Source organism: Gopherus flavomarginatus, chromosome 2, assembly GCF_025201925.1.
Source record: "Gopherus flavomarginatus isolate rGopFla2 chromosome 2, rGopFla2.mat.asm, whole genome shotgun sequence".
NCBI classification, from domain to species: domain Eukaryota; kingdom Metazoa; phylum Chordata; order Testudines; family Testudinidae; genus Gopherus; species Gopherus flavomarginatus.
In genome coordinates this window covers 187,445,799-187,467,949 of record NC_066618.1, presented here as the reverse complement: position 1 = coordinate 187,467,949, position 22,151 = coordinate 187,445,799, and the positions used below count along the sequence as shown (strand labels likewise).

The following is a 22,151-nucleotide window of genomic DNA, read 5'->3' as shown; positions in this document are numbered from 1 at the left end:
CTTGGACTTCTGAACACACATTCGTTAAGCATTATGCCCTTACTCAAGGCCCTCTCTCTGATACACGATTGGGCAGAGCTGTACTATCTACTGTGTTCCTACCAGATCCGAAGTCCCTACCTCCTTGAGATAGACTGCTTTTAAGTCACCTGGAGTGGAGCCGCCACAGGGACATCTCTCGAAGAGGAGAGGAGGAGGAGGTTACTCATCTGTGCAGTAACTGACACTCTTCAAGATGAGTGTCCCTCTACTACTCACCCTCCTCCCCTCTGCTTCAGAGTTGGGGTAGCCTCCGTTGTAGAGAAAGGACTGAGGAGACTGGTTGCACACGTGTACTATTAAGACACACTCAATGCGTGGGACAGGCTCTGCGCGTGCGCGACTGATACGAGTACTGCTGTCAAAATCTCCGAGTGAAGGTGCAGGGATGCACCAACACCTCGAGTGGAGCACCCACAGGGACACTCATCTTGAAGAACCTCGATTACTGCACAGGTGAGTAATCTCTTTTAAAGGGATAGTCCTAGTTTTTGGGACTTTTTCTTATATAGGTGCCTATTACCCCCCACCCCCATCCCGTTTTTTCACAGTTGCTATCTGGTCACCCTTCCTAGAGCAGTGCTTCTCAACCAGGGGTCTTGGGGCCTCCTGGGGTGCTGCAAGCAGCTTTCAGGGAGGCCGCCAAGCAGAGCCAGTGTTAGACTTGCTGGGGCCCAGGGCAGAAAGCCGAAGCCCAATTGAATGGGACTCAAGCCTGGGGCTCAGAGTCCCACCACCCATGGCTGAAGCTGAAGCCTGAGCAATGTAGCTTCACCAGGGCCCCTGTGGTGTGGAGCCCCAGGCAATTGCCCTGCTTGCTTCCCCCTAACACCGGCCCTGGCTCTTTTATATGCAGAAAACCAATTATTGTGGCACAGGTGGGCAGTGAAGTTTTCATAGCATGTTGGTGGGGCCCTCAAAAAGAAAAAGGTTGAGAATCTTTGCTGTAGAGCATCAGCAGCCACTGGAGTGCTTTTTCCCCCCTCCCTCCCACACACCTTAATTTTAGCACCCCAGCACCTTAATTTTAGCTAGGGTTTTGTGGGTTTTTTTTAGTAAAAGTCAAGGACAGGTCACAAGCCGTGACTTTTGGATTATTGCCCGTGCCTTGTTCGTGACTTTTATAAAAATACCCGTGACTAAATCTTAGCCTTAATTATGCCTAGATTGAACATATTGTTGTCCGAAGTGTGATCGAACAAACCTAGTGTAAAAGAAATAGAGCTATTTTAAACATTTTTAACAAATCAATCCAAGGCTCAAAATCACTTCAAGTATTCCATCTCGTTCTATTGTTGTAACTTTTCACAGGTGTGAAGAGCAAGGCTGCAATGGCCTCCTCCGTCCCCATGTTGTGTGGTTTGGAGAAACTCTGAATTCTGACATTCTTACAGAGGTTGAAAATGAACTTGAGATCTGTGACCTCTGTTTGGTGGTGAGGAATGCCTTAGTTTCATATTTAGTCAAGCAAGCTAAATTAAGAAATCACATCTCTCAGATATGGGAAATGTAGATACAGCCGTGAGACAGTTTCCTTGAAACGTAATACATTAAAATAAAGTCTCAGTATGTTAAGGTAGCATTAAGTTTGATAATTTAAACATACCAGTGAAGAATTTCTGAGTTGAAGTAAATTCAGCAGTGTTAACTTGGCCACATAGCACATACTATCTATATTAAAGTTATACATTAGCTGCATATGCAGTAGTTGAAAGTACTTATGCAATATGACCAAGCTAAGATTGCTTAACTTTTGAATTCCTTAAACACTGGAAACTTTTTTTTAAAAAATCACACTTTTGACTACTACTTCTTTTTTTTTTTACATATATATAAACTGTTTAGGAAGTTGTAAAAGCTAACGTCAGTTTTTAAATATATTTATTTTGTTTTAACTTTGCATTTGACAGAACTTTATAAATGGTCAGATTAATAGAGCCAAACAGTTTCCCGTTTGCATGGATTTTTCATATAGCTAAAAGGGGGAGAAAAATATTTCAAAACATAAGAAACTGTGTTCTGTAAAATCCCATAAATTGGTAGGAAGGGAAGGGGACGGCTGTTGTACTTGAAACTACTTTTAGCTTTTTTCTTTAATTGAATATGTCCTTATAATGTGTTTACATTCTCAACTTTAAGGTTATTTTAACATTTTAATTTATACTAAATGTGGAAAAAAAGAGAAGAAAGATCTTTGCAATGATAGCACAATCTATGCTGGTAGGCGAGTGACAGTTTCCTCGAAGTTGCCTCTTCAACCATAGATTATTCTTTCAAGTGCAACTTCATCTTTTGCTTTTTAATATATTCAGTGTTCTACATGCTCAGATTAGCGCTGTCAATTAATCGCAGTTAACTCACGCGATTAACTCAAAAAATTAATTGTGATTAAAAAAAATTATTCATGATTAATCGCTGTTTTAATCGCACTGTTAAACAATAGAATACCAACTGAAATTTATTAAATATTTTGGATATTTTTCTATATTTTCTTATATATTGTAATTGAAATCAGTGTACATTGTTTTTTATTACAAAAATTTGCCCTGTAAAAATTATAAACAAAAGAAATAGTATCAGGAGGTAGCCGTGTTAGTCTGTATCCACAAAAACAACAAGGAGTCCGATGGAACCTTAAAGACTAACAGATTTATTTGGGCATAAGCTTTCATGGGTAAAATACCTCACTTCTTCAGATGTATTTGTCAATTCACCTCTTACAAGTATTGTTGTGCAATCTCTTTGTCCTGAAAGTGCAACTTACAAAGGTAAGGTGGTTTTTTTGTTACAGAACTGCACTCAAAAACAAAACAATGTAAAACATTAGAGCCTAGGAGTCCACTCACTCCTACTTCTTGTACAGCCAATTGCTAAGAAAAACAAGTTTGTTTACATTTATTGGAGATAATGCTGCCCTCTTCTTACTTACAGTGTCACCAGAAAGTGAAAACAGGCATTTGTATGGCACTTTTGTGGCCAGCATTGCAAGGTATTTGCCTGCCAGATACGCTAAACATTCATATGCCCCTTCATGCTTCAGCCACCATTCAGAGGACATGCTTCCATGCTGATGATGCTTGTTAAAAAAATAATGCATTAATTAAATTTGAGACTGAACTCCTTGGGGGAGAATTGTATGTTCCTTGCTCTGTTTTACTGGCATTCTGCCATATATTTCATGTTATACTAGTCTTGGATGATGACCCAGCACATGCCATTCATTTTAAGAACACTTTCACGCAAAGAAAGTACCAATGTGAGCTTTCTAAAGATAGCTGCAGCACTCGAGCCAAGATTTAAGAATCTGAAGTGCCTTCCAGAATCTGAGAGGGACAAAGTGTGGCGCATGCTTTCAGAAGTCTTAAAAGAGCAACACTCCAATGCGGAAACTACGGAACCCAAACCACCAAAAAAGAAAATCAGCCTTCTGCTGGTGGCATGTGACTCAAATAATGAAAATGAACATGTTGGTCTGCACTGCTTTGGATTGTTATCGAGCAGAACCCCTCATAAGCATAGATGCATGTCCCCTGGAATGGTGCTTGAAGCATGAAGGGACATGTCAATCTTCAGCGCATCTGGCACGTAAATATCTTGCGATGCCAGCTACAACAGTGCCATGTAGAGATGAAAGTAAGCCGGTATGGTCTGGCACGGGGTACTGGCAAGAGTCAGCTGGTACACTGTACCGGACTGGCTTCCCCAGGCTGGCGATTTAAAGGACCTAGGCTCCTGGCAGCATATGGAGTCCCCCGGGCCCTTTAAATTGCCACCTGAGTCCTGCTGCCAGAGCCCTGGGGTAGCAGCAGCGGGGCTCCAGGGTCTCTACCGCAGCGGAGCCCTGGGCCCTTTAAAACTTGATTTAAAGGGCCCAGGGATTTAAAGGCCCCACCTCTTCCAATTGAGGCCACACCCCGTTCCCCTGCTCAGGACTCCAGTGTACTGGTAAGTCCTTTAAGTTACTTTCACCCTGGTGCCATGAGAGCGCCTGTTCTCATTTTCAGGTGACATTATAAACAAGTGGGCAGCGTTATCTCCTGCAAATGTAAACAAATTTGTTTCTGAGCGATTGGCTGAACAAAAAGTAGGACTGAGTAGACTTGCAGGCTCAAAAATTTTACATTTTTATTTTTGAATGCAGAGGGGGTTTTTTTGTTTTACATAATTCTACATTTGTAAGACAACTTTCATGATAAAGAGCCTGCACTGCAGTACTTGTACTAGGTGAATTGAAAAATACTATTTTTGTTTTTTACAGTGCAAATACTTGTAATCAAAAATAAAGTGAGCACTGTACACTTTGTATTCTGTGTTGTAATTGAAATCAATATATTTGAAAGTGTAGAACGCATCCAAAACTATTTAAATAAATGGTATTCTGTTATTGTTTAACGGTGAGGTTAATGGCATGAGTAATTGCGATTAATTTTTTTAATCACTTGACAGACCTAGTTCAGATCCCTCTATAAATATTAATCTCCACAATACACCTAAAAGGTAGGTGGGAGGCTACTTTCCTTCATATATTTAAACTTGCTTTAGGTTGTTTTCTGTTAGGATTTCCCTTATTTATTCCCTTGCCAGTGGCCGAACTTCTGAGTGATTTCACATCCTCTCCCCCCCCCCCCCCAACATATGACTGGAAATGGCTTACTTTGTAACCGATCACCACCATACCACTGTCAACTAGAAGGGCTGAAAGCAAACGTGGGTGCTGTTTTTTACTCCCTTCCAGTCCGAGGAACACTGCATCAGACTTCTTATCCCTCAGGTTTCAGCAGGTTGCGCTAATCAGGCCATATTAATACTTGTAGACTTGTATTGTAGGGTTGAACATGCATTAGATGTTTTAGCAAATCTTCAGGTCAAGAGTCTCTCAGGATATCTGAAGGTTACTGAATTCTTCTTTTAAAATGCTGGTCTGGTGCTATTTTTTTTCCCTGCAGGTGGGAACCTCTTCTGTGGTGTATCCTGCTGCTATGTTTGCTCCTCAAGTATCTGCCAGAGGAGTGCCAGTTGCAGAATTTAACATGCAAGCCACCCCTGCCACAAATAGGTTCAGGTAAAACTGCTCATATTTTAGGTAGAAGGGGGAAACAACGTTAACTTAAATGATATTTTATGTTGTCCTGATAAAACTTAATGCTCTTAAGTCTCGCGAACAGTGGTGTCCAAACTTGTCCTGTCGTGCCCCCCTTACTAGTAATGGAATCTGTCCATCCCTGCCCCTTGCATTAATGCACAGCCAAGGTTTCATCAGCAGAGAAGCTTGAGCTGATGGAGGAGCTGGGGCTAGAGGTGGCTTTGGCCTGAGGGTGGAGAGGGAATGAGGGCAGAGCTGGGTTGGGGGACAGAGCAGGGGGTGGAGTGGAGCTGGGACTGGAGCTGGTTTCGGGGCGGAGCTGCGGCTGGGGGCCAAGTGGAGCTGGTCTGGGGGCAGAGCAAGGTCTGGATGGTGCTACCTCCCTGCTCCCTCCATGTGCTCCTCTAAAACTTTTCCCCCATGACTCTCTAGGGCAGGTGCCCCCATAGTGTGGGGGGCACTGGTCTAGAACACATTAGTCAATGATATTTCCTAGCTCTTTGTTTACTATTTTTCCAAAATCTGCTTAAACTTTATAGAGAAGGCAGTCCGAAGAGTTTATAATTCTCTATCAGTCAGATTGTATTAAACTCTCCTGTTTTATTTTTAGTGTGTTAGTTTAACTGCCAATTTATTGAAAATACAAAAACTAATGTGAAGTCTATAGGATTAAGGTCAATTTACCTCTTCACCGTGTTGAATCATTTGCTGCTTAAACAGCTGTTACAACAGGTGCCGCTTGCTCTGGAGTCTGTGTAGAAAAATTAACCCTTTTAAAATGACTAGGCAAACTGCAGAAATTGGATTAAGGGAAGTGTATAAAGGGCAAAAATGGTGTGGTAGTAATTTTTGTATTATAACTGGCTTACTGAAAAGTTCTCTCTGATCATTTTTTTTCTCCTAACCATTCTGATTTCTGTTTCAGATTTCATTTCCCAGGTCCCTGTGGTACCACTCTGCCTCCAGCACTTGCTCGCCATAAAAGTGAAATAATCTCATGAGCATTCATCTGAGGAAGGGAGGGGAAATAACTAAATTGCTAAGAATATCAAGAAGTACACACAAGCTGAAATGGATGTTTGTAGAAGAAACCCTAAGTGTTGTAAAGAGACTACATCTGTGGATGAAACTAATCAAAGAATGCCTGATTCTCAGTTACAGTGATGGCAGAGAGGGTTGGGAAAAGGGGAAAATACTGGACTTCCAAATTTAAAAAAAAGGTCACGTTTATGTTGGAATAAAATCTTTTCTGTCAAAGGAAAACATAAAAACAATCATGAATGACTCCAAAATTGCCTGGCTACAGTAGGAGGAGGTTGCTCTGTTAGATGAATCTGAACTCTACAAAGGTTTCATTATAAACCAATTTGAGGCTTATGTATCTTTGACATTTTTTTGAGGTGAAATTTCTGAAAGGATGTTGTATGAAACGAGGGAAAGTAACCAGCTTTTTAAGGGGCTAACACTTCAGCACTTTGAAAATAAATAAGCAAAATAAAAACTTTGAGTTATGGGAACATTTATGTCAGGGCAAGGTGTATGCTTGCAGTGCTGCACTTTGTGTTTGTGACAGTGATAGAAGCACAGTGCACCAGGGCCATTTCCATCCTAGCTGCTTTGCCATCTGCACCGGGGAGCTGCAATGGTCTTTGTGTTATTTCCTTTGCTTAAGCAGCTGTTACCTTGTTATGGGTTATGTTATTAAACAGCGTCACTGACGCCTCGCGTCGCTTTTTACTGCTGAGCTGTGGCTTGTGTTTGTCTTTGCATAACTGAATACAGGCTTTGGCGGGGCTGCGCACACGCTCCTTCTGCTCCAGCCGTGGGCTCCTGCTGGCAGCGCTCCTGCCTCCTGGCTCAGGGCACGTTCACCGCGGCGCGTCTAAGTGCTGGGAGTAGGTCGGGCTGGGGGACGGGCCGCGGCAGTGTGTCGCGCTGGTTGGTGGGAGCCTCCCCGGCCCGGGGCAGCGGCTCTCGAGTTCCCTATCGCCGCGCGCGCGCCCCGCCCCCCCGTCCCGGGAATTGGAACGCGCGAGATAGGTGAGAGCGCGGCACGTGGGCGGGCCTAGACGGAGCAGGCTGGGAGCGGAAGTGTGAGTCTTGCCGCGGCGGCTCCGCGACTGCTTCCGGGTCAGAGGTGAAAGGGGGGGGGACTCCTCGGCTCGAGACGCTATGGCGATGACCCGGGGCCGGCTCGCGATGCTGGCGAAAGAAGCTGCTGCCCTGGAGCCGCCCATGGCCGCGGCCGCCGAGGACGAAGAGGAGGAGGAGGAGGAGGCGCCCGAGGAGGTGACCTTCGAGCGGGCGAGAGCCGCGGCGGAGACCGAGCGGAGACAAGCCGGGGAGACCGCGCGGAGGTAACTGTCCGACCTGGCCGGAATCGCCGCGCGCCGGCCCCGGGGCCTGGATTCCCCCGCGCGGGGAGTCGCTTAAAACAACGAGCTGCTGCCGGCCCCTGCCCCGGCTGCGGCCTGGGAACCGTTGCCCCTCAGAACGCGCTGGCCCGGAGCGGGCGCGTGCGGCCTGAGCCTGCGCACAACAAGCTGTAACCGAGCTGGTGGCTGCAGCGCCCGGGGGGGTCCTGGGCCAGCAGCTAGAACCGCCTGACGTGAGGGGTCTAACAGCGGTTCCCGCCATTGCCCGTGTGCGCGCGCTGCCTGGGCAGTTAGTGCCCCGCGGTTACAGGCCAGGAGCCCCGGCCGGACCCTTCCGGTCAGAAGTAACGTGGCCGTGGCAGGCAGGGCAGCCGCTGTTACTCCGCAGGACTTACACGTTTATCGTGGTACAGTGCTGGGTTTACAGGGCTGTCATGGAGCCAGGCCCATGCTCAGAAGGGGCCCCGACCTGCTCTGCTTGCGGGCTGCCCCTCCCCCGCCCACCACTTGCTCGTCTCGGCCTGGAGGGTTGCGCAGGGCGCTTTGCGTTGGGGGGCTGCGGGTAGTGGTTGCAGAGATGCTGAATTTCTGACTTCCCCATGGGTGCTTGATCCCAGCTCTGTCCCAAGGCCCTGCCACCCACCTTTTCAGTGGTTTGAGCCAGGGGTGTGAGCTCAATCCTTGAGGGGAAGATTTGGGGAACTAGGGTAAAAATCTGTCCGAGTATTGCTCCTGTTTTGGACTAGCCCTGAGGTCCCTTCCAACCCTGAGATTCTGCACCTTCCCCAGAGTGCCCCTTCCTCTTCCTGCCCCTGCTCCATGCCCCCTCCTGCCCGTTGCTGAACAGCTGATCAGAGGCAGGCAGGAGGCACTGGGGATGAGGGAGAGGATCTGATCTGCAGGGTTGCTGTTGGGTGCCGAGCACACACAATTTTTTTTTCTGTGGGTGTTCCAGCCCCGGATCACCCACAGAGTTGGCACCTATGGGGTGTTGGGCCAGGGAGCTGTGTGGCATGGCATGGGCCTGCCCCCGAGGGGAAGGGACATGCTGGCAGCACAGGACTGGCTGGACCACTGTGCATTTGGCAATGGCAACTGCCAGTTTGTAAATAGTTCCCTCGCTCTGGGCGGAGCGGGGTCACTCATGCCATGCCGTGCCCCATTGCCCCTGGCTGGCCCCTCACTCTGGGGACTGACCTCCCTGCGCCATGCTTCATTGCCCCTATGGGGGCCCACAAAATGTTAACCCGGCCCTGATTTTGTATGGTCCAGGTGTATCCTCTTATTTTATTTTATTTTATTTTTAAATCCAAAGAGGAGTGAAGTCGTGGAACACTCAACTTTCTGACTGTTGCCCTGTGTAGGGGAAGCCTTTGCAATATTTCCACAGGTATCAATTTTGATCTGACAAAATTTCAATAAATAGTTTAAGGTTAAAATTTAGGCCAGTGGTTCTCAAACTTTTTTTTTTCCCCGCAGAAACTTGAAAATTGCTGAGGGTCTCAGCAGACCGCTTCACGATTTTTTCCAAATGTTGTTTGTACTGTTAGTGAACTATTGTAAAGCACTTTGGATAAAAGCGCTATATAAAAAAACCCTTAATAATAATTAACGATTTTTTGTTCTACAAATAAAAGGACACAAGTCACATTTTAATATCCGTAGTCTTACCTTTCTAATGCGATGGATGTGCCCTCTCTCCCCTGCTGTGGCAGCCCCTGAGCTGGGGTTGGGAAGGAGGGCCATTTCTCTCTGGCAGCTGCAGCCCTGGAGCTGGAGAAAATTGCTTCTTTCTCTGGCTGCTGCAGCCCTGCATGTCCCAAATTCCCCTCAACCCCTCTTCTCACCTCACTGCCCCCTCCCACTTACCCCTTCTTGCCCCCAAGGCCACCACATCACCTTAAATATGTGTCTTCTCCAGGGTCCAGGCACCTGATTACTGGAGCCACCCCTGCACGGCTCCACTAATTAGGTGGGTGGGCCTTCATTCTCGTTTGTGCGGCTGCCCTGGCATGCACCTTAGAGGGAACAATCCATGGACCACCTGAATAGAGCTGGTCCACGGACCACAGTTTGAGAACCTCTCATTTAAGGTGATCTCTCCTCCTTTCTTTCCTGCACCAGTCAGGACATCTTTCATGAGCAGGAGAATGAAGCCCAGTGGCATCATGGGAAATTCTGCTAGGCACACAGAGGATGTTGGCCTAGCTGTACAGTGATCCCCTTTATAAGCAATGCATATAAAGTGGTGGCACTTTTATCCTATTATAATTAACCAATTGATCCACGTTTTAGATGCTTTAACTGTAAAGAGTCCTCTTGATTTTGGCCTCTGCCTGTTTGCTAACCACGTGATAGAATCTTGTTTTTTTAATTAGGTATGTATGTGCTCGCAGGAAAATTTAACATACAAACACAGCATATGCTGTGTTTACATCTTTTTTACATTATGGTGATAAGTCCATTATTGTAATATCCACAAAAAATTGAGGACACAAGTCTGTCAGGCTGCAACTAAAATATTTTCAGCTCATTTAGAACATTGTCATGTTGTGTCTCAGCACACATGTAGAGTGCAGGGCCGATCACCTGGCTCAGAAACATACATAAGATTATGACGAGCTCACTGTGTGGCTCACAAGCTTGTCTCTGTCACCATCAGAAGTTGGTTCAGTAAAAGATTTTATCTCACACAACTTGCCTCTCTAATAGGATGTGGCAGTTACTAGAGTGACAAAGAGTCCTGTAACACCTTATAGACTAACAGATGTATTGGAGCATGAGCTTTCCTGGGTGAACACCCACTTCGCTAGATGCATATCTGCAGTTACTAGACACACTCTTTGTTTATGAAGCTGTGTAATGTGTTTATTGTAGGCAGGCCAATCACCCTATAGCTGAACCAATCAGAGCTCAAGGGGGGGACATGTTATAAATATCTGTTGAAGAGAGCCTTGTGACATCAGTGTCAATGCAAGAGCATGCACATGTCTGCTGTGAGGGATGATTTTGCTGAGAACACTGAAAAATGTTTTGAAAAGAAAGAGGATACCGACAGTCTAAAGAGCTGAAGAAGCAAGGTATGTGCACTACATATTCTGGGCACATTATAAAATCACAGAAATGTAGGGATGGAAGGGACCTTAAGAGGTCATCAAGTCCAGCCCGGAGCGGAGACTGAACCAAGAAACCTAGACCATCCTGGACATGTTTGCCTAACCTGTCCTTGAAAACTTCCAGTGATGGGGATTCTACAGCCTCCCTTGGAAGCCTGTTCCAGAGCTTAACTATCCTTATAGTTAGAAACAACTTTCTAATATCTAGCCTAAATCTCCCTTGCTACAGATGAAACCCATTACTTCTTTCCTACCTTCAGTGGGCATGGAGAACAATTGTTCACAGTCCTCTTTGTAACAGCCCTTAACATATTTGAAGACTGTTATCAGGTTCCTCTTCAATCTTTTTTTCCCAAGAGTAACCATGTCCAGTAACCTTTCCTCATCGATCAGGTTTTCTAAATGTTTTATCATGTATGTTGCTCCCCTCTGGACTCTGTCCAGTTTGCCCGCATCTTTCTTGAAGTGTGGTGCCCAGAACTGGATACAGTAGTCCAGCTGAGGCCTCATCAGTGCCAAGTAGAGCAAACCAGTTACCTCTCGTGCCTTACATACCACACTCCCATTAATACACCCCAAATATTAACCTCTTTTGCAGCTGCATTGCACTTCGTTGACTTATTTAATTTGTGATCCCCTATAACTCCCTGCTCCTTTTCAGAAATACTGAATAGCTGTTTTCCCCCATTTTGTAGTTGTGCATTTGCTTTTTCATTCCTAAGTGAAGTACTTTGCACTTGTCTTTATTGACTGCCATCTTGTTGAATTCAGACCAGTTCTCCAATTTGTCATGGTCATTTTGAATTCTAATCCTGTCCTCCAAAATACCTGCAAGCCCTCCCAGCTTGCTGTCGCCTGCAAATTTCATAAGCATACGCTCCCCCCTCATTAATGAAAATATTGAATAGTAGCAGACCGAGGACTCACTTCTGTGGGATCCCAGTTTGATAGTGAATCATTTATGACTACTCTTTGTGTATGGACTTTCAACCACTTGTGCATCCACCTTACAGTAATTTCATCTAGACCATATTTCTGGGGGTCTGACCTGGTGCAGGCAGCCAGGGGCTGGGATATGGGTGGCTGGCCAGGTGTTAACGGTTAAGGTCAGTTAACATTTTACATCCCTAATTGCAGTGCATAAGTCCCTTTGTGAATCTAGCCCTTTCTGTTTTGTTTGACTTGGAGTAGCTAAGGTGGGGGTATTATTGAGAGCTAAAAACACAGTTAGGACAAGCAACTTCCGTTTTAGCAGTGAGGCAAAGACCTGAGAATATATCTCGGAAATAAGATTGGGAGTAATGGACTCAATGTTTGTGCCAAAGTAGAGTAGTACACATTTATTTGTAACAGTGACATGGTGCGTGTGTCTGTATATGGAACAATAGTAGATGTTCTGCCTAACAGCTTTTGTTGACAAATTATTGGTTAGTATTTAATATACTATTTACTGTGTTTTGTGTACATTAAATGTTTGTTTACTATAAAAGCTGTATGGCCTTACTACAATGGAAGGAGACTAATAAAGAAATAACACCATCTTAATCCAGGGTTTTGCATACACTAGCCCTGTGGTTTAACTCTGTAGAATGATTTTATTTGTGCCCCCATATTAAATGATTTCACAACGGTAGCAAATAGCGACAGAATTATCACAACTGGCTGCACCTGAATCTGAAGATGGGAAAAGCAAATTGCAACAGGTGAACCCTTATACATCATAATTTGCTTCCCTTGGACCAGAGGATGGGGAAAGGTAGAGAGAGCAGATTGTGATAAGTGTACCTGCATCTGCCACAACTTGCTATCCCTGGACCCAAAGATGCAGAATGGCAGAGACAGCAAATTGTGATGGTAGCAGTTTGTAACATTGTACCAGCTCTGACCTGCATGTTCTCTCCCCCCACCACAGGGACAGGGAGCTGCTGAAGGAGAAGCGGCGGCGGCGAGAGGAGTTGTTCAAAGAGCAGAAGGTAAAGAGGGCCCACTTGGGCCGGGCTGGGCCAGGCCAGGTTGCACTTTGTGCCTGGTTGCTGCGAGAGAAATGTAGCCTATAGGCAAGTGGCATCCTTGTCTGCCACAAGCCTGGAAGATGAGCCACCGGCCCCCTGCCTGGGGACAGTGTCTCCCATGACAGTGTGGGAGTGGAGGAGCCTTTACTGCAGAGTCCACTCAATGTGGCCAGGGTATTAGTGACTTCTGGTTAATATCACCACTCTGCAGGAACCAATCGCACCCCATCCACTGTAGTGTGAATGGGATTTGGCTGTTGGCAGCCACGTGCCACTTGGTGAAAATCAAGGCCCTGGCTGCAGGCAGGGAAGGCAGCCCTGAGAGCCCACCACAGGCAGGCTTGCAGCCAGACAAGGAAGCATTGGGACCTGCCTTTCCTTGCTGCAGCCACGCAAGGTCTACTCACAGAGAGTGCACGGGTGATAAAGGCCTGCAGGCTGGGAGGGGAGGAGAGGCTGTGCCCAGGCCAGTAGCAGGGATAGGGGTGGCAGTCCAGATGCCAGAACTGCATGGTACCCTCTCTGTGTTCTCCAAGTTGCACCCTGCTGGGGCCTGCACCCAAGGACAAAAAGCACATTCAGCCCTAGAGGGTGCGGGGGAAAATGGTATCGTGCAGCCTGTGGGCCTCCAGTGCCCCCACTCCATTTGGATAGCAGCACTGCTACCTTGCCTGTCCTGTGCAGGTTTGCAGAGGGCAGGCAGGGAAAGCACATTCTAGCACTTGCCTCCTTGGCTGCAGCCTCACAAACCTGCCTTTCCCCTTATTGGCAACTGCCAAACAATGGCAACTTTTTGCTGGCTGCTGAGGAGTTGCTAATAAGCAGAGTCTACTGTACCAAGATCTACAAAATCTGTGGCTGTTTGAACTCAACAGTTGGGTGGGCTAGGTAGCTACTACCACCACTTACTTATTTCTTCAATCAAGAAGGAGCCAAGCCCCCTGATCTCTAGGAACCAATTAGAACCTGCTTACCAGTAGCTGAGCCTAGAGACCCACATGAACATATTTTGAACATCTGCAGTGTCTCCTTACAGCAGTACTCTTTGTAGCAGAGTAGACAGGACTGAATATGCTGGTGGAGCTTTTAAGAATAATCCACCTCTTTTTTTCCCCCCAGTTAACAAGTGATTTTTCTCCAAGAGTTGAAGTTAACCAAAGTTTTGAATATTTGTTGACACTCGTATTAGGACAAGTTCAAAAATATGTATAACATATTTGCTGTCATCAGATATTGCCTTGAAAAGGAAAGTTGTAGCCATTAAAGCATTTTCTTAATTTTCTTTAGAAAAGAAAATTACTTCCTGAAAATGTTCTAAAGGAGTTAACTTCAAGACCACGGATTAAGTAAGTATAAGTAGTGCCCTAATACACAAAACAATGCCCTAACTTTATAGGGACTGAGCTGTATTTTCTGGCTTGCAAAAAAAACCAAAAACCATCAGCAGTAATAAAGGATCTGTGGCTGGAACTTTGATGATGGGTGGGCAAGAACAGAATGCATTTCTCCCCTATAACTGTATTGTCTCTGCAGGTCTAAGAGTAAGAGGTTTCCTCAAAATCACTTTTCTAATTATATTCTCAGCATATCTTTCCAGATATGGTTACAATCAAATTAACTACATCCAAATGTCATGTTGCTTAGATTGTTTCGTCCTGTATATGTCATTAATAATGAACTGTGTTGTTGCAAGAGTATGGTTTATGGCATTAACAGGATTTTGCACGTGTTTTTGTAGCTTAATATTTAAGGTATTTCTGAACATTCAACAGCATACTGGCACTAAAAGACAAAGTTCTAGTAGGGTTACTTAGGTTGTTCCAATCCCCATCTAATCTTTAAGCCTCAAGATCGTATACAGAAATAATTATTTAAAAGTATGTATTCTATTTAGGACCCTGTAAATATTGTAAGGAGTTATAGACATTTAAAGTACATAACTGTACATAACCACAGACTGATAGGCTCTTTCCTAAATGTGAAGAATAACATTTCTAAAAAAATCTCTCTCATTCCCTCCTAAGCAACAATAACCTGTCTGCCACAACCAAACAAGGTAAGATACAAACTTTTTATATTAATTTCTTTTTATGATGTTCCAGACGTCATGTCCATTTTGTATTAGAACTAGCTGCAGTAAGATTGTTCTGTGACGCTGCAATCCCTCGTGATAGTGAAACCTGAATTTAACAATTGCTGGTTGCTTCAGCCTAACAATTCCAATTTCCTCTCTAACCCCCCGTTCTTCTGGAGTTATCAGTGTTGGCCCTAGTTTCATGTCCTCTTGCTTTGAGAGGCCTGCTGTGCAAGTGCTTGATTTAAAATACTTGGTGTTGTCTGAAGAAACATTCAGAATAGAGCAGCTCGGAGAGCTGGACAGCCTAAGTAAAGAAGAGGGATCAGTAGAAGACAACCAGGTTTTTCTGGGTGAGCCAACAATGGGAGGCATTCCTTTGTATTTGCATCTTTGTAATTCTCAGAAATGACCACAATCATAAAATAGCCTATACTAATACATGTGTTATCTTCCTTGATTCTTGGAGCAGGGCCATGTATGTTCCATATTCTCATGGCCCTGTAGAAACAGAGGAGAAACTTTTCACCTCATCAAAACCAAAATCCAGGGCACTCACAAAGACATAAATGTGTAGTGCTGTAGCCCCTTTCATCTGCAGATCTCAGTGTTTTAAAAATATAATTTGTAAGCTATGTAAACATTACCCCCAATTTTATATCTCCATAATGCTTTAGAAACAATAATGGAGTTGAACTCTAGGTTTCTTGATAAATCAGTCTTCATGGGTGGTGCTTAATTCTCTTAAGATACAAGGAGTGAAGCCAACTGTGGACTGTATTTGAGGACTCCCTGGGCTATGCGCAGCCATTGTGCAATATTACAGGATGTCTCTATTCTACAGCTTTGTTGCTCACTATAGCAAAACTGGAAGTGCTAAATACTGATCCAGCCATGTTTTGTCTCTTGCTAAGTTGCACTGATTCTTGCCTCTCATCCTTTCCTGTGACCAGGCCGTACCAATGATTCCCCCTTGCCCCCCCCTTATTGTTCAGGAAGGTGATCATTAAGCTCTGATACCACATTTACAGGTGTGCCCTCCAAAGCCTGTATTGTCCTCTACTCTGCCTGAATGGCCTTGTTCTGAAGGCAGCACCTCTTACTGTTATGAGCTGCTGCTTCTGGAACTGTTTGGTTCAATCAAAGACCTATGAATTGTTTTTCTCAAGGGCTTATCTATGATCAGTTTAACTTACTGTCTGTGGATTGACAGTGTGTGGAAATAGTTTGACTGTATTGCATCTGTTTTAGGTAAATATCGAAAGAAGAATGAAGTACGTAACAGGAGACGGGACAATAAAGGAAAAAAACGGGTTGTTAGGTATGTTAAGTAGCTCCAGTTCAGCTAAAGCGTTACTGCGGTCAAAATCTTGAAGGGCTTGAACTCTACTTTGAAATCATATTTCTACCCCTCAGTCATGTCAGTTTGACACAGGCCATCCCAAGTGAGTGACTTCTCTTTCCTGCAGTAGAATGCTTTTTCACTGATAATGAAAGGAACACTTTCTTTTTGTCTTATTAATATTGGGGTATTGGCATCCCCTGCGTTATTATGGAATCCCCACACTTCCATGCACCCCATATCATTCCTCCCTCTGACCAAAAACCTCTGGGCAGAACCCCCTCTAACAATCTTTTGATGTAAGTCAGAAGTGGTCTCCTGAGAACAATGCATTTTAGCACCTCCCACACCTGTGCTATTTTTGAAGCAATATGTGGCTGTGAGTAGGTATTACAATGAAACTACACCATGCATTGTTTGAAATGTGAATGTGCTGCAGTTGGTCTGTATATAGAGGCAGCATGCTTAATCTGGAGCAGCAGAGAGATGGAATATTGAGAGAGGCCCTGTGGCTGATAACTGCACATGTCATTAACATGCTGTGGAGGGAAATGTGTGCCTTTTGGTAATAGCAGTTTTTAGCAAGTTTATCTTTGCCCTCTGTTTGGACTGTTTGTCTTAACAATCCTGTAAGTTTCCTTCTCCCTTTTGTCAGGAGCTTCATGACACAGATAATTCCTCTTCAGTCTACAGTGAAAACTATGCCTGGAAAGCCTGCCTGTGTGCATGGATTCCCCTAGTCACTCTGAGTGCTGCGGTGAGATCTCAGATTTCATCTGCAAATACAGAAAAGAAGGGTTAAGATTCCTGCACTATGCATATGACCTGGCTATCATGCCGTACAACAGTAGTGAGGGACTAAAATGATGCCTCATGCACAGTCAAGTCCCCTTGCTGGAAGCAGTGGGATAATGGAAGAGAGAAGGATCCCACAGAAAAAATACCAAAATTATTCAGACATGGTCTAAGCATCCAGCTGGTGATATGAGTCTAGAGAGTAGTTGGTACTGGCTTTTGTCAGGAATATTTTTAAGCTTCCACAACTTTAAAGGCAGAGACATCATTTTTGGTGCTGTTGAACTCAGTGAAAAGATGTGTATATGAGACTTACTGATATGAGCTCTCCATGCTGGGATAATATAAAAATAGTGTTGAATTTTGCTGAAAGATTTTCTAATGAATATAAAAAATATTACATGATTGGAACATGGTTGAGGTATTAGAAGCCAGTAAAAGCATCTCTTGTAGCAAGATGTTGGCCAGTACATATATTGTTTGGGGGTTTTAAACAAGTGACTTTATTTTTTAACTTTTACTTAACTAGATTGAAAGGACGCTATATGGCTGTACGCTTAAAAGACCAAGATCTAACCAGCCAGCACCAAAAAGTGGCCAAAGACTTTATACAGAGTCATCTATATGGACCAGGCACCAACCGAACAACTGGTAAAGTAACTCTTCTAGGTGTCATTCTCTATCTCTTTGATCACTGCCCCTATGACCAACTTCTCCTTTCATTTATTTCAGCAAACCAGTTCTTTTCTTTTGCGAACAAGAAGAGTCCAGTTAAAAAAGCTGCAGTTCAGTTTGTGAACAAATCTTGGGGTAAGTGAAATGAATCCAAAATAGTTTGTTAGCTATTTTTGCACATTTTAAATAGGGAGTATGATAAATTCGTCAGCTAAAGGGAGGACAAAAACTAGCCATTCAGGGGTTTGGCTAACAGTACACAGTCTGGAAAAGTGTAGTTTAATATTTATAAATCTGAACTAAACTACTGTAATAATGTGCTTCAGCCTTTTGGTGAAGGGAAAGCTAAACTATATACGCTATATGGAACATGACAATTTAGGTATGAGTGAAGTGCAGAGAGGTTAAGACAACAGTAGGTGCCAAGGTGCAGCAATTTTAATGTGCCTGATACTGTTTTACTATGGGCAAAAGTCAATATTTTGAGAACTAGAGCCCTGAACCTATTTAAATAGGCTTATAACTGTAGTCATAAGAATGCTTTGTAGGAGCAGGGCTAAAATTTCCTTTATTAAATGTTAGGTAGAATCTGCCACTTCAAAACAAAATGGTTTCAGGTACTAACCTGGAAAGTTAGCTCTTGTTAACATTTTATACACATAAGCCAAAAATAATGAGATTAGGAATATAAAACCTATTCCTTTCTAACTGCTGGTCAAAGCATTTGTTTTCCTGATTTGTGAATGTTCAGTATATCAAAAGATGGAGTTTGCTTAGCAACATAGTATTTTGAATTCACAATGTTGTCACGGTAAGGATGATGTTGAGGCCCTGAACTTGTCTTTTTTGGCCTAGGTGGGCATTTTAAATGTGAAACTTGGGGGGAATAACTACATAAAATGTGTAAGTCTTAGTATTAACAAGCCCAAAACATCTACTTCAGCCCCTTAAAGAGGGACGAAAGCAAAGAACAATATCCTTTTTATCCATGCGGCTAGGCATTTTAGAGTAGGGTGAAGCAGTTGGAGTCACTGGGGCCAGAACAACAGTTTACATGGAATAAAGTTGAAGATGTTTGGAAAAGTTAGTGGGGGCGGGGGGGAGAGGAGGAAGATTAATTAATGTGCACAAGACAGTACACACTGTCAAAGAAAGCAAGCAACAGAAATTGAAGGGGTGTGTGTAATAAATACTCATGGGCTTCAAAATGAAGAAAGCAACTGAGTTTCGGAACATTGAACAGTATTTTGTCTAAAAGGCAGTTCCATTAGGTGGAGAAGTATTTGTGCTCCTAGTGATGTATTCTTTTCACTATGCACCAGGACTTTGACATGGCAATCTTCTGCCACAGTACATGCTAAGTCACAAGATTTTCTATAGTACCACATTGCTCCTATTACTGTAAAATGGAGCCCCTTTTACAGCATTTCAGACTAAATGGCACTCAGTGCTATGAAGGCTACCTGGACATACCAGAGAACCTGCAGCTTCATACTACTTTTTTTTGCTTTTAGGAAAAGAGAAAAAACAGAAAGCTAAGCACTTTAAAAAATGCTGGATGTCTAAGAAGAAAAAGAAAAGCCCTCTATGATGGACATGAATGAAATTTGCCAAGGAACATGCTGGCTCTCTTTTTTTTGCTTGTCTGTAAAGTTGCTATTTTTCACATCAGTACTGTACAGCTAACATACAATTAATTTCTATTTTTAGGATAACTGCTTTAAAATGCAAGAAACAGCCACTTGACCACACACCCAGAGACATCGCTGCATAAACATGTAAAGTTTTATGCACTCACGGTGGCCAGCAGCCACCTTATTTGTCTTTGGTAGGCTCTGGTATATTTTTATTTAAATTAAAAAATAGTGGAGGACTAAAAAAGGTGATAGTCTGAACATGGATTAACCTTCAGCAACTTTATACTTTTTTTCCACATCACTAAATACCTTTCTTTCTCTTAAACCCACCACTGCTCTGATGTCTGAGAAATCAGTCATTTGTTTTTTAAAATCAATATCTAGCTGACATAACCAAACTTCTTAGACTCACCCTGCATCTATCAAAATGTAGTTCTTGTACATTATACCATAATTGACAATAAAACCTAACGCTATTTTAAGTATATCTTCTTACTATGCAAAAGTGTGTCCAGGTATTGGTTGATGTTTTCTGCAAGCAGAATCTTGCTTGGGCTGCCCACGCCAAGTGCAACTGCTATTTTGAAGAGAGTCTGCCCCATCCAAGCTGAAACTGAATGGTACCTGAGGTCACAGGATAGGACATTTGAATCAGCTGTGATGCTACCACACTGCCTCCATGAACCTTCAGTTTGACAAGGTCTGGGGCTTGTCATTACTGCAGGTTACAAAGCAAGGATTGCTTCTGTACCATACCCACCACCGATTGCCCCCACTTCTCAGCCTTTGTTCATTTCATTTCAGTTAGCACACAGGCAAGGTGAAAAAGGTCTGAGGCTATGCAAGGAAATCACTTTTAATTTTTCAGGTGATGGCTGTTTTTAGTCTCCCAGAGCAGATTTTCATATCTGCAATTTATGGGGAATTTGAAGCAAGTGATGAACCTGGTCTTCATAAAAGATGAAAACAGCCATCAGAATGAAGTTACACAGCAACTTCAGAGACTCAGTTGTGAGCTCAAGTTTAATGTTTTCTATAGAAGTGCTCTATATTAGACTTGATGCAAATAAAGGGCCAGATTCTCAGTCCTCAAATTATCTGCTCACCAGCTTTTCACAAATCTAATATTCCACCACCAGGGTTAGGAGGGAACTTATGCCCTAGCACTTTAACCTTTTGCCATGTTGAAAGGTGATCTGTTTTCTCTCTCAGGCAGTTGCTAATCCTTGGCAATATTCCTGCCACCTCCTGCATTATCTACTGTCAAACTGTTTTAAAGCACAAAAGGCAAAATAAGTCTCAAGCAAAATTATGCATCTAGTTTAACATACAGCTTCTGTTAACACAGTTCTAGTAATTTTCCTGGTTGAATTAGCAGGATCATTCCTGCTGCCTCCCGTTGACTCACTGCATTGCCTTAGAGGCTTTCTGTGAAGTTGCTTTCAAGCTGAGTATTCACTTTTCATATTCCCTTCTAGTACGCTACCTTACCTGCAGTAGTTTGTTTCTGTTGCCCTTTAGTCACACTTCTTACTTTTGGATAACTTCTGTGACTCACTAGTTTTCTTGCTGACTAATATAAGTACAGAAATTAAAATTCAGAGTCTGACTAGCATCTTTTTTACATTTCCTTTTCTGAAATCTAGTGTCAGTGCTCTTTGGGTTTGATTAAATTCAGTCTTATATTTTAGGACAAGTAGGAGGTTGAAAGCATTTCCTTGGTGGCTCCCACACAGCACTTCACAACTTGTTGGCGTGTTCAGCTGAAACTTCAGTCAACTAGCCCCAGCCCAAAGACTGGGGAAGCTGGAGTATATCCCAAGCAATAACATCTGGAAGCAGGCAGGATTTTGCTCATGAGAAAGCAGCTTTAAGTATTTTAACTTTCTACAATTACTTGATGCTTCTGCCCTGTACATCATTAAAGTGGTCAATTCACATCAGTTTCAAAAGCTAGAACAGAAAGTAGAATCAGTGTAGCATACAAATCCATGCTTCTAATATCTGTAGAAGTAAGTTTTTAATGGCTGGTTAATTATGATATCACTACATTTTATTGCAATATAGTACTCATTTAAGCACTTTTAAAAATGCAAGGTGTACAAAGATTAAATTAAGACTGTAAATTGACTAATATTTGGTTTTTATATAAATAGGTCATAACCACACTGTGACATGTAATACTGTTATTATACAACAGTTAAACTGGTGAGTCTATAACAGAAGTTGTCTGTAGTTAAACAAAGAAAGTTGAAAAGACCATGTTAAAACAAAAACTACTAAGATCAACAGATAGGGATTGTAAGTAGCAACAAACATATTCACTCAGCTCCTGAGTATTTCAAGTTTTACAGTACACATTAAAAAATATTTCTTCCCATCAACACTATATATCCAAACTGTCAGGTGTTTATGCATTTTGCAAGTTACACTGATTGAACTATGTAATAATGAGGGTGGAGGTTGGCAAGTCATCCTGCTTGAAGTTTACATCACCCACATGCTAACACATCCACAACATTTTCTATTCTTCTGCCCCACCTCAAAGTGGTAGGATTTTTGGTTTGTTCTGAACAATCATTTAAAGAATTGGTAATTGTCAATTTGGATGTCTGACATTATCAGTGATACTTTTAACTCTTAGTTGTCTAAGAGGTTAAAGATGGAAAATTTCTCCTAACGCTAAGTTAGAAAATCATTTGCATCATGCTGTAAACTAGGAAGCAACAAAGCAACAGACCTGTCCTTAGTACATAATTAAAAGATCCAAATTCCAGTCAGCAGAGCTGATCTACCTCCATGTTGAATATGCCACAATACATACTTGAGATCTTCAAATGCATAGCTAGTGTAGATAGTCTTCCACTGTGGCAAATGCACATGACCCAATTCCCGAACGTGCCATCAATCCTAGACACTGTGAAGCCTGTCCCATTGCTAGGGCAAGTGGTGGCTGCTTTGGCAGATTGTGGGTCTCTGAAAAGATTCAACAATGCAGATGTG

At 43.2% G+C, this 22,151-nt stretch overlaps 3 protein-coding genes across 9 annotated transcripts in view; 2 read left to right on the top strand and 1 right to left on the bottom strand.

Moving 5' to 3' along the window:
* Nucleotides 1–6,864, top strand: part of SIRT5 (sirtuin 5) — a 30,858-nt gene extending 23,994 nt beyond the window's left edge. For all 4 annotated transcript variants that reach the window (XM_050941630.1, XM_050941629.1, XM_050941632.1 and 1 more), the window contains 3 exons: nucleotides 1,351–1,474; nucleotides 4,986–5,101; nucleotides 6,048–6,864. In XM_050941630.1, coding sequence (XP_050797587.1) covers nucleotides 1,351–1,474; nucleotides 4,986–5,101; nucleotides 6,048–6,123 — 316 coding nt within the window. In that variant the 3' untranslated portion in view covers nucleotides 6,124–6,864. The remainder of the gene's footprint in view (nucleotides 1–1,350; nucleotides 1,475–4,985; nucleotides 5,102–6,047) is intronic.
* A 391-nt stretch (nucleotides 6,865–7,255) lies between these two features.
* NOL7 (nucleolar protein 7) lies at nucleotides 7,256–19,161 on the top strand. Its single transcript, XM_050941664.1, has 8 exons — nucleotides 7,256–7,479; nucleotides 12,526–12,586; nucleotides 13,913–13,971; nucleotides 14,650–14,681; nucleotides 15,951–16,020; nucleotides 17,366–17,487; nucleotides 17,569–17,646; nucleotides 19,026–19,161. Exons 1-8 carry the CDS (start codon nucleotides 7,295–7,297, stop codon nucleotides 19,100–19,102), a joined length of 684 nt encoding a protein of 227 aa, XP_050797621.1. The 5' UTR covers nucleotides 7,256–7,294; the 3' UTR covers nucleotides 19,103–19,161.
* A 1,988-nt stretch (nucleotides 19,162–21,149) lies between these two features.
* Nucleotides 21,150–22,151, bottom strand: part of RANBP9 (RAN binding protein 9) — a 59,159-nt gene continuing 58,157 nt past the window's right edge. For all 4 annotated transcript variants that reach the window (XM_050941590.1, XM_050941591.1, XM_050941588.1 and 1 more), the window contains exon 14: nucleotides 21,150–22,124. In XM_050941590.1, the coding sequence (XP_050797547.1) occupies nucleotides 21,994–22,124 (131 nt within the window). In that variant the 3' untranslated portion in view covers nucleotides 21,150–21,993. The remainder of the gene's footprint in view (nucleotides 22,125–22,151) is intronic.

Excerpts from the sequence above, each read along its gene's own strand:
- NOL7 (XM_050941664.1), top strand. The coding sequence starts at position 7,295 with ATGGCGATGACCCGGGGCCGGCTCGCGATGCTGGCGAAAGAAGCTGCT. Across the intron at positions 13,972-14,649 it reads ACTTCAAGACCACGGATTAA|CAACAATAACCTGTCTGCCA; the intron begins GTAAGTATAAGT and ends TTCCCTCCTAAG. Across the intron at positions 17,488-17,568 it reads AGGCACCAACCGAACAACTG|CAAACCAGTTCTTTTCTTTT; the intron begins GTAAAGTAACTC and ends CATTTATTTCAG.